The sequence below is a fragment of the Kryptolebias marmoratus genome, linkage group LG3 (genome assembly GCF_001649575.2).
Source record: "Kryptolebias marmoratus isolate JLee-2015 linkage group LG3, ASM164957v2, whole genome shotgun sequence".
NCBI classification, from domain to species: domain Eukaryota; kingdom Metazoa; phylum Chordata; class Actinopteri; order Cyprinodontiformes; family Rivulidae; genus Kryptolebias; species Kryptolebias marmoratus.
The window spans coordinates 28,081,810-28,092,152 of NC_051432.1; the positions used below are offsets into that span (position 1 = coordinate 28,081,810).

General features: G+C 42.6%; 3 protein-coding genes across 4 annotated transcripts in view; 2 read left to right on the forward strand and 1 right to left on the reverse strand.

Annotated features, from left to right (window-relative positions):
* ppp1r27b (protein phosphatase 1, regulatory subunit 27b) overlaps positions 1 to 10,343 on the forward strand; it is a 22,626-nt gene that overhangs the window by 10,212 nt on the left and 2,071 nt on the right. The window lies entirely within an intron of this gene.
* LOC108248227 (serine/arginine repetitive matrix protein 2) lies at positions 202 to 7,430 on the forward strand. 2 transcript variants are annotated; one of them, XM_017436852.3, is made up of 8 exons: positions 202 to 697; positions 942 to 1,360; positions 1,518 to 1,664; positions 2,485 to 2,622; positions 3,714 to 3,839; positions 4,609 to 6,306; positions 6,402 to 6,498; positions 6,835 to 7,430. In XM_017436852.3, exons 2-7 carry the CDS (start codon positions 971 to 973, stop codon positions 6,495 to 6,497), a joined length of 2,595 nt encoding a protein of 864 aa, XP_017292341.1. In that variant the 5' UTR covers positions 202 to 697; positions 942 to 970; the 3' UTR covers position 6,498; positions 6,835 to 7,430. The 2 variants fall into 2 exon arrangements, with proteins under 2 accessions (XP_017292341.1, XP_037830842.1); XM_037974914.1 differs by having other exon boundaries at positions 524 to 561.
* LOC108248229 (group XIIB secretory phospholipase A2-like protein) lies at positions 7,837 to 10,014 on the reverse strand. Its single transcript, XM_017436855.2, has 4 exons — positions 9,692 to 10,014; positions 9,186 to 9,274; positions 8,579 to 8,744; positions 7,837 to 8,141 (listed from the first exon to the last, which is right to left on the reverse strand). The coding sequence occupies exons 1-4, from the start codon at positions 9,951 to 9,953 to the stop codon at positions 8,023 to 8,025; spliced, it is 636 nt and encodes a 211-aa protein (XP_017292344.1). The 5' UTR covers positions 9,954 to 10,014; the 3' UTR covers positions 7,837 to 8,022.

The window sequence follows — 10,343 nt, forward strand, 5'->3', positions numbered from 1 at the left end:
CCCCCCCCGAAAGTCTCAGCTAATGGCCAAAATATACTGATAAACTGTAGTTCTGATATTTTTCACCGAATCGCTGAACTTCACATCACATCACATCAGAGCAAACGATTACCAGTGTTGTTTGTAATCAAAATGATTTCATTACCAGTCCCGGGATTAAGGATTAAATGTTTTAAGTAATTTTTAAAAATCACTCTGTTTGCCTGGTCGGAAGTACGCTAACTGCACAGATTAATTCTCCGTGGTAACTGCAGTTTGTGTCGCTTCTTTTGTGGAACCAAACCGAGGATTTGTTCAGACAATAATCAGAATATCGCAAGTTTTATAAAAAATATACCTCCGGTAAGATATTTTACTTGGTCTTAACCCAAAAACATCAATATACACTTATGTCTTTATGTTTTATTGTGACTGTAAGTAGTTATAAGTGGATAAAACTTTTAAGTAAATAAAACCTGAGTAAAAATGCTTCCTGCAGTTTGTCCTCCCACCGGTAGGGGGCGCTGCAGAAAACCGCATTTTGCCCCAAAGAAACCCTGAACGGTACCTGTCTGTTCTGCGGTGATTTTAATAACTATTGTTTTATATAAAGCAGAAATGTATTTAACATTAGTTTGGGAATTTCTTCTCCTTTATTTTGTATAAAATCGACGGTTTGTCGGCGGTGTTATTAGAGTCGTTCGACCCGGAAAAGAAGGTAAACCTGTTAGCTAGCATTAGCAGCTAAGCTAACGTTTGTGTAAACACCTTTTATTAGTTTGTTCTTCAGCTCACAGATTAACCAATGTGTGCACTGTATATGAATTTTAATGGCGTTATTTTACATTTAACACAGTTATTAACTATTAATTGTTGATTTTTAATTTTACATTAAGTGTGGGACTGATTTCTATACCTTTTTTTATTATTTTTAACTTGCATGTTTATTTCCAACCCTTCAGAGACTCCATAAGCTCCAAGAGGCTGGACGATGAACTCACAGGAGCGGAAGTTCAATGTCCCGGGACTGCAGGGAGGCCCAGCTGTGGAGAAAGCCCAGAGGAAGAGCAGATTTTCAGCTGCTGAGCCTCAGAGCAGCCGTGTTGTTGGGTGGAGGGAATCCGTCCTCCCCCAGAGCCGTAAAGACCCAGAACCGCTGAATAAGGAGGACCCTGAGCTGGAGAGAAAGAAGAAAATGCTTGAAAAGTTAAATGAGAGAATCGTGCACACGAAGGCTGTTATTGTCGACAAATCAGTTGGAGGTTTTGTGAAGGAGCCAGACGTTTGTCGTGGCGAGCCAGTGAATATGTGCAGAGGTGAAGCTCTCAGAGACAGAGTGACGCAGATTTTACTGCAGCATCAGTTCAGCCTTTATTCTAAGGTAAGGAGAAAGTGTCTTGTCTGTAATTTTTGCATTCAGAGGCAAACTAGCTTAAAGACAACACATCATATGCTTTGATTCATCCAAGCGATGAAGCTGGAACCTGCCTCCTTCATAACCAGCTGTTTACAGCAATGTTTTGTCTTCTAATTCTCAGATCCAGGCGTCCAAAGAGAGGCTGAAATTGTCTACCCCAAGGACAGAGAGTTTGCAGCAGGAGCAACATCCGCTGCAGCTCAGAGTGAAGGCGCTGAGGACGTACAGACTGGGTCGCTGCCACACTTTACCGTCCGACAAACACAAGGTTTATATTTTAATAAACACAACACAAACTAAAAAAACACATCCTGTCTGCAAGAATTTGCTGCTTCTTTTGAGCTTGGACGTCTACGTAACAGAGGTCCACATTTAAAATGAAAATATAAGTTTTGTTAAACTATAATTAAGTTTATAACTCTAATCTTTATTTCACCCGGGAAAAAAACCATTGCGATCAAAAATCTCTTTTTACAAGAGAATCCCGGCCAAGACTGGCAGAGGTTACAGAACATTCACAACAGAAACAAAAACATTAACACTGTCGTAGATAAAGTAATTAAAAGATTCCTCAGTTAAAACATTTACAGACATAAGATATTGTACTTTAAAAAAGTACTAGAAATAATAAATAAAGTACTAAGTAAGTATAAAAACTGGACTGAACTGGACTGAGATCACTTCTTACTCACAAAGTTTAGGAAAGTATGCATTTTAGGCCACTTTAAAACAAATAAACATTTATAGACATTAACATGTTTAATCGTATAAGCATGTGAGTGCTTGTGTTTCTGTCTGTTAGTAAAATATCTCACGGATCACTGAACTGATTTTAATGAAACTCAGAAAATATGTATAGTGAATTTTATAGATATTTTATAGATATTGAGCTAAGATTAGGTGTGGTAGTAGCTGAGAGTCACCCCAGCAAACAGACAGACCCTGACTTTGTTTTTTAATATGATTCCTAAACATCCTGCTAGAATCTTTTTAAAGCACGGCAACAATGTTGTTTTAAAGTAGTCTTTAGGTTTCTGTAAAATCCTGGTTTGGATGATTTTAATGACCGTGTGTCTGATGTTCCACAGGTTCCTGATGGTCTTCCTCCTCCTCCTCCTCCCAGCCGGAGGACCAACTCCCCAGCAGAGGAGAAAGGCTCCAGGAGGGGCTTCGAGCGTTTCGTCAAGATGCTCAACGAAGGAGCCGACGCCAACCTGATGGATCTGGTTCGTACAAACGTCAGCGTTCATCACATTTATTTTGAGTTTGATGCAAACTTAAAAATACATTTAACCCTTTTAAAACCGTGGGAATAACCGGTGACACCGCGGCGCATGTCTGTCTGAGTTGTTGTGAAACAGTTTGAATTAGATCTTTGAAGTCTCAGAAATGTTTAATCTGCACTTTTCAAGAATTTATAAAAAGGAAGTTGAAGAAAATTCAATTCAGTTTTTGTCCTTTTCTTCTTATAAACACAGTTTTAGGTATTTAATTACAGAAGAATGGTAACGAAAGTTCTACTTCTCCTGGATAAAAAGGGTGCAAATTATTTACACATAGGGCATTTTTTGACACAATCATTGACAAAAATAGACAAAGACCAGGCGTTTTATTAAATATATCTGTTATTATGGTGCTAAAAGACAGGAATGATTAAACCAGACTTGAAGTTAATAAATTAGGTTTGAACTTCAGAAAGTCATGTTCTTTGCAGATCTCAGAGCAGCTTCAATGTAAAGGAAATACACCTCAGCTCGTTTTGTTTCAGCAATAAAGTTCTTATTAACTTATCTTAAACTGGTGGTGATGTAAAGTTGAAACTTCAAATTTGGCTGTGATGAGGAGTTGCATTAAAGTGGGAGTTAATTCAAGCTTTCTAAAAAAAAGAGGAAAGTAGTCTCTGTCACGAGTCTTCTGCCAAAACCTGAAATAGTCCCGTAGACATAGGAGTCTGTCTTCACCGCGCCATCACGAAGGGATGTTTTGCATTTAGAGAGAAAGCGCCTGATTCAGAGAAACTCGGTGCCGTCTGTGACGTGCCGTTTGAAGCGTCTCCTGAGAGCTCGAGGTTTGTGGTAACAGCTGAGCTCTAATCTGCTGAACCGTTGTCTTCACACAAAGAGGACAGGCGCATTAGGACAGGTTCAAGACGCTGCTGTCTCAGTGTCTCTCTGTGCTTCCTGCTGTCCTCGGGTCATCATCAGGTGAAGTTATCACCTATCATTGAGTCCTGTTTGTAGCTGATATATCCTTACAGCTACAACAGGAAGTAGATGTTGCTAAATACCTGCTTTAATTTGTGTTTGATGTTTCACAGGTTCCTGATGCTCCGCCCACTCGGAGCGTCTCTCCACCTGTGAAACAGGAGAGCAGCTCCAAGAGAGGCTTTGAGCGCCGCCTCGCTGCGCTCAACAAAGGAGTGGGCTGTAAGACTAAAGACACGGTAGGTTTAGAGGCACATTTAGATTTATTTTAGACAAACGATAAAACAGACATTTAGTTTCCAGTTTGTTTAAACGTGTTTTTCTGTCTGCAGTCAAAAAAATCCACCGTTTTTTAATTTAATTTAATTTTACGTCTCAGTACAGAATGAAACGGATCTAAAACCTTACCTGGTTCCACTGAGTCATTATTCATTAAACAGAACCTGGTTCCAGCTCCTGACCCAGCAGCAGAACTCTCAGTGGGTTCCTGGTTGTGGAGGAGTTGTGGCCCACTCTTCTTTCCAGCGTTGCTTCAGCTCATTGGTTCCTGTTTGTCTCTCTCATGGTTGTGGAGGAGTTGTGGCCCACTCTTCTTTCCAGCGTTGCTTCAGCTCTCTGAGGTTCTGGTTCTGGTTCTGGACCATTCTGTTGTAGATTAGCTGCTCTGTTTGGGATCATTGTCCTGTTTGGTCCAAGCTTCAGCTGTTAGAGGTCATTGCTGATGTCTTTCCATCTTGGCGTTGTGTTAACACACACCTGTAGCTCCCGAGCAGCAGGACCTCCTGATCCTGAACTTCCTTGTTTTTGTTTAATGAATGATGATCCAGTGAATCTGTTGGGTGAACCTGTAAAGATCCGATCAGTTTAATATGTGAAACTCTGGAACCCAGAGAGGATTTTAACTTGTTTAGATGAAGCTTTTAGTAAAAGTGAAGTGAAACCTGGTAGAAGTAAAGTTCACGTTTTTGAGCTACAAGTTATACTTTCTCTATATTTGACGTTTCGCAGGTTTCTGATGTCCCGCTGCCTCCTCCCAGCCAGAGCAATGTCTCTCCAGAGAAGGAGAAAATTGCTGAGAAGGGCTTCGAGCGCTTCCTCACCGTGCTCAACAAAGGCGTTAACATCAGTTCGCTCAGCAACATCGTCAAAGATGATCGAGAGGCTCCAGACATTCCTGTGGTTGGTGTGAAAACCAAGTCGGAGCGGTTCCTCAGCAGTGATGGCCAGCCGTCAGGCAGCCGATCCTGCAGCAGAATCAGCAGTGCGGAGTCTAAAACCGACTCCCTGCCTGAAGATGAGGAGGAGAAGGCTTCGACGCAAAGCTCCAGTTTGGACTCCGGTTGTCAGTCAGAGTCTCCCCTGACCAGGAAGGAGAAGAAGGAGAAGGAAGAGGAAGAAGACAGCGCAAACTTAGACGAAAAGTGCGAACAGCTGCAGAGCATTCTGAATAGCCTGGGCTTGAATCTGAGCTTCGAGGATCTGAGCAAACTAACAAATCGCACTGAGGAGCGGCTGTACGGAAGGAAGAGCGACGAGAAGGAGAGGCCCGACGGCAGGAAGGAGCAGGAGATCAAAAACAACAAGAAGTCACGCTCCTCCTCTTCCTCCTCCTCCTCCTCTTCTTCCTCCTCCTCCTCTTCTTCCACTTCTAGGTCTAGAAGTTTCAGTCAGAGTCCCTCTCGCCATCGACGTCACTCTCACAGCAAGAATCAGCGCAGCCGTTCCCGTGAAAGAAGCAAAAATCAGCGCAGCCGTTCCCGTGAAAGAAGCAAAAATCAGCGCAGCCGTTCCCGTGAAAGAAGCAAAAATCAGCGCAGCCGTTCCCGTGAAAGAAGCAAAAATCAGCGCAGCCGTTCCCGTGAAAGAAGCAAAAATCAGCGCAGCCGTTCCCGTGAAAGGAGCCGAGATCGTCTCAGGCACCAAGACAGGAGGGAGTCACAAAGACATGGCCTCAAAGACGATACGTTTTCTTTTCCTCATGCTTCAGACTACAACTTATACCAGTACGCCCAGTACGTTAACTACTGCAACACCTATGGGGGTGCTATTAACCCCTACTGGTTCTATCATCAAGACAAAAGCAACCTTCTTCCCGTTTCGCCGGAACAGTACAGCGTTCCTCAGCACAGCAGGGATAGCTCTGCTCCGACAAATAAAAGCGTCTACCCTTATCCTGATTATGGCGCTTTTAGAGACTTTATGGCATCAATGAATCCAGACTTGTCTTTAAGTGAAGGTCAGAGTGGGATGGGCTCTTCGCGCTGCCTGACGGTCGTCAACACCGATGAGTCAAAGCGCCGTCATCGGAGGCAGTTTTCGCCATCTCAACAGCGCAGGAGAGAGGCCGGATATCGCAGAGAGCTGAGCGAGGAACGGTATGAAAGGAGGAGGAGGAGGAGGTCGTCGTCTGAAGGGAGAGAAGAGTCTCCAGAGGAGAAGAAGAAGAAAAAGATGGGACCCACAGAGGTGATCGCTTCAAAGGTGAAAGCCTTACTGGGGAGGGGGCGGAGCCCTGAAGCTGAGCAGTCAGAAGACCAGAAGCCGCCGGAGGAGAAAGTCGACGGGGGAGGCGAGCTGACGGCGGGCTCGAGCCGAGCCAAGTCCAAACCAGGTCCTGTGAAACCGGCTCCGGTGCCTGCACCCAAACGGCCAGAAAATAAGAAATCCCAGATCGAGGAGGAGATAAAGTCGAGGCTGAGGGAAAAGGTTGGTCCAAAGACGTCCGTTATTACTCAGCTCGGGTCTGGAGAGAGTTTGTTTCCTCCAGTTGTTGTTTCATTTATGTTTCGTTTGTTTTCCAGCTTCTGGCTTTCAACCAGAAGGCGAAGGAGATGACGCAGCCGCAGAACTCAAACCCCAAGAAGCCTGCAGACCTGCTGGCCTCGGAGCTCACCTAATGTAAGGAAACAGCTTCTTTACGGCTAACAGGTCGTGTTTTTTTTTGTTTCCAGCTTCAGGAGGTAATGTTAGGCTTCAAATAAAGAGGGATGAATAAATATACACGCACCAGTTATAAGTTTTTTATCATTTTATTATAATTTAAACAACCTTTCCCAACTGAACCGCATTAATCTTGTGTCAAATTGTTGCTTAAGATAAAATAAAAATACATTGAAGTTACAGGTTGTTAAAACTAAATGAATAAAATAACCAACCTACAGTATTTATATAAATTAACTAAGTTAAGTTAATTTATAAAGTTGAATAACTCTTATTTTTCTTCTTTCTTCTCAGAGATCTGTGGACCGTGGAGACATGTTTATACGAGCCGACTGAGAAACTCTCATGTTTAAAGTTTTATTTTCACACAGAATCTCACCTCCATCTTCACGTTTCAACTGAATCTTTAAACTCTAAAAACATATTTTTTATTTCATGTTAAATTCTGCTTCACAGTGAAACGGTTTTTACTTTAATCACCATTTTGTCATCCTGGTTCTAGTTTTTCTTCCCCTCTTGTTTACATTTCTTAACTCTGAATCTTTTCTGTTTATTGTTTTTTTTTTTTGTTAAAGATCCATATTTTTGTTTGGGGTCATTTCTTGGCTGCTAATCTGAGTAAACTTCACAGGAAAACCTTTAAAGGCTGTGGATGTTTCTTTGTTTTTTGTTGTTTAGGCTCATTATAAACCGTCTGAGCTTTCATTCAGTGACTCCAACTGTTTATCTTTATTATCACTGAATTTCTGCCATATTTAAAACTATAAATAGATGTTTTCTTTAAGTTTCTCTCTCAGGAGGGATTAGGTAACATCTTCATGCTGACTCATTTTGTAGATAAATAAGTTTGTTATAAATGTTGAAGAAAATAAAATAAAAAAATCTCCAAAGTTTGTTGTTTTTTACTGATAAACCGAAATCTTTACTATCGTCTGAAACAGATCACCGGAACAGTTTTAAACATTTAGCTCCTGTTTTTAATTTAAAGTTTTGTTGTTTTTAAAGCTGCCTTTCTGCTCTTCTTATTATCAAATCATTCAGGTACGACTTCTATTTTTTTATAACTTTTATACTTTTTAGCTAGCTTTTTGCTAATTTAGCCTTTAGCTACATATTCAATTTCCAAGACCAGCCGAACTCCTGGTGGAACTCTGATTTAGATTATTTATAGTTTTTGTAGAATTCACAGGAACTTAAAGTACTTCAGCTGATTTTTTTACACAGAATAATTTCCTGTAATTCAAAGTAAACTGGCTGAATGTTTATACCTTCAAATCAAAAGTAAACAAACTGAACTCGTCTTTATACTTTTTATTTTTATACACATATTTAACATTTATCCATGTTATAAAACTGACTGAACACATTATTTCTCTTTCCAGTGAAACGTGTCGGGCGTCAGTTTATGGGGAGTAAATTTTAGGAAAATAAAAGCACAAAGTTTCAAATAAATTACTGAAGCCGTCAGCGGCGGTCGGTCGTCTACAGCTCGTCTTTCTCCTCTCCCTGACAGAAGCAGGCGGCTCTCTGGCTGTTCATGTAGGGTCTGCAGCCGAGGGTCCACACCGTGTTGAACAGGGTGTCCGCCACCGTTTCACAAGCTGCAGAGGAGAGACGGTCAGAGATCCGAGGTCAAACCTTTCAGCTCTTATTTAATCGGGACGGAAAGAAATAATCTGGTCTCTGCTGGGTCTGAAAGTGACTTCAGATTAACGCAGAGTGACGTCATTTATTTAACTGAAACCAGACTAAATACATGAGCTGTGTCGTGGTTTTCTGTGTCAGTCTTTCACATCTCTGAGGTCATTGCTAGTGTCTTTCCGCCTTGGCGTTGTGCTAACACACCTGTCTGCTCCTGTCTACAGGTGATCCCCTGATAAGCAGAAGATCAGCAGCTCCTGGCTGAAATGATGCCACGGTGTAACGTGTCGATGTGTTAAAGACCCGGTGAGGAGGAGATTATTTCTTTCCGTCTGTTGAGATACATAAATCTTTAATCTGTGTGGGAGCAGATGTTAAAGGTTGGATCGGAGCTGACCTTCGACCTTTGACACGAAGCCGAGGCTCTTCTTCAGGTCGGAGCAGATGCTGTGGAGGCACCAGCGGAACTTGGAGTCGCAGCGATATTTGTTGGAGCCACAGGTGTCGTAACACATGTCCAGCTGGTTGCAGCACTTGGTCATAGCGGGGATCCCCACATCCATCTGATGCACGACAAAACAAGAGCAGCGAGTTAAATCCACAACATTATTAAAACTTGATTCTGTTAGCAGCCAAAAGCAACACATACGGAGCATTTTTCATGTTTCAACCATCTGGTTGAAAACAAAACATCTGAACATGTCAGCTGTTCCACTGAAAGGTAAATACAACAAAATTCAGCTTTGTTTTAGCTGGTTTCACCTGCACATTCAGAGGTGAAACCTTCACTTTTTATAACTTCAAAATGTTTTTCTATTAATAACTAAATTAATTATTTAAAGTATTAAAAGATCTTTATGATTAAATGTACCTGAACCTCAAATTTGAGCTGTTTTACTGGTTTGATGAGGAGAATATTTAATGTCTGACAAATATTTAGAAAGCTTAATATAATTTAGAGTCATTTTTTAAAATATTAGTATTGATAAAACAGATGAAGTTACCCCTTCTGGAATAGGAAGACCAAAGAAGTAGGAGCTGCAGCCGTCAGGCTCGGGCATCTTGTATCCTTGACGAGGAAGAGGAGCTTTACCTGCAAATAAACACAGAATAATCAGATTTTTGACACATCCCCCAGTCACCAATCACACCCCTCCACCAGCCAGTTTAAAGTCCAGATAAGGAGGATAAAAACACAATAAAAAGCAAAGTGAATCCACCTTTTTAATCAGCAGAAGGACTGATAACTTCAATTTTACAGTTTGAAATTAAAATATCAGAACAGATTTCACTGTAAACTTGATGTTTTTGTGTCTTAGTGGGGAAAGCTGTTAAATTGAAGACGATCCTTAAACAGTTTATGTGAAATAAAACCAAAAATGAGCACAAATTTCTGTTATTTCTGCAGGATTTTTCTTTTCGTCCGCATTGGGTTTAAAGAGTGAAGTGAGCCACAGGTTTCCAGGGTCAGGATCAGTCTGTAAAACAAACATTTAAAGGTTTTAGTCACCAAATCTGCAGCGGTACTGGCACACTCCGTCCCGGCCGCCCATGAACTCCAGCATGGAGTCAAAGTATCCGCTGACCGCCTCGAAGCCTCCTCTCAGGGAGTTCATCCCCCACTCCTCGTCCTCCTCCTCGCCCGGCTGGGTGCCGTCAGCCGGGGCAGCCGGGGCAGCCGGGGGGGGGTCAGGGTCCCCGGCCTCCTGAGCGGCAGATCCGAGGGCCCACAGGCCCAGCAGCAGGGGGACGAGAAGGGCCCGGCGGGTCATCCTGTGGCTCCGGCGGCTCCGTTTGGACACAGCTCGGTCTGAAGCTGACAGCGTGAGCCGGACTTTGAGCCAACTCTGGGGCCTCACACGTGGAGGAACAAAGTCCAGCTTCTATCTGAGCCTGAGGTTTTATCACCGCTGCTGACTGATGAGTTCAGCCTCGGTGCGTGCATCACTTCCTCCTCAGAGAGACGAGGATGCTGCGAGGTCTGCGGTTGGTGCTGACGTGCCGGCTGAGTCTGTGAAGTTCACAAGGTGAATCAGGGTTCATAAGGAGCATCAAGGAGCATCAAGGTTCATCAGGGTACATCAGGAGCATCAAGGTGCAGCAGGAGCATCAAGGTGCATCAGGAGCATCAAGGTTCATCAGGAGCATCAAGGTTCATCAGG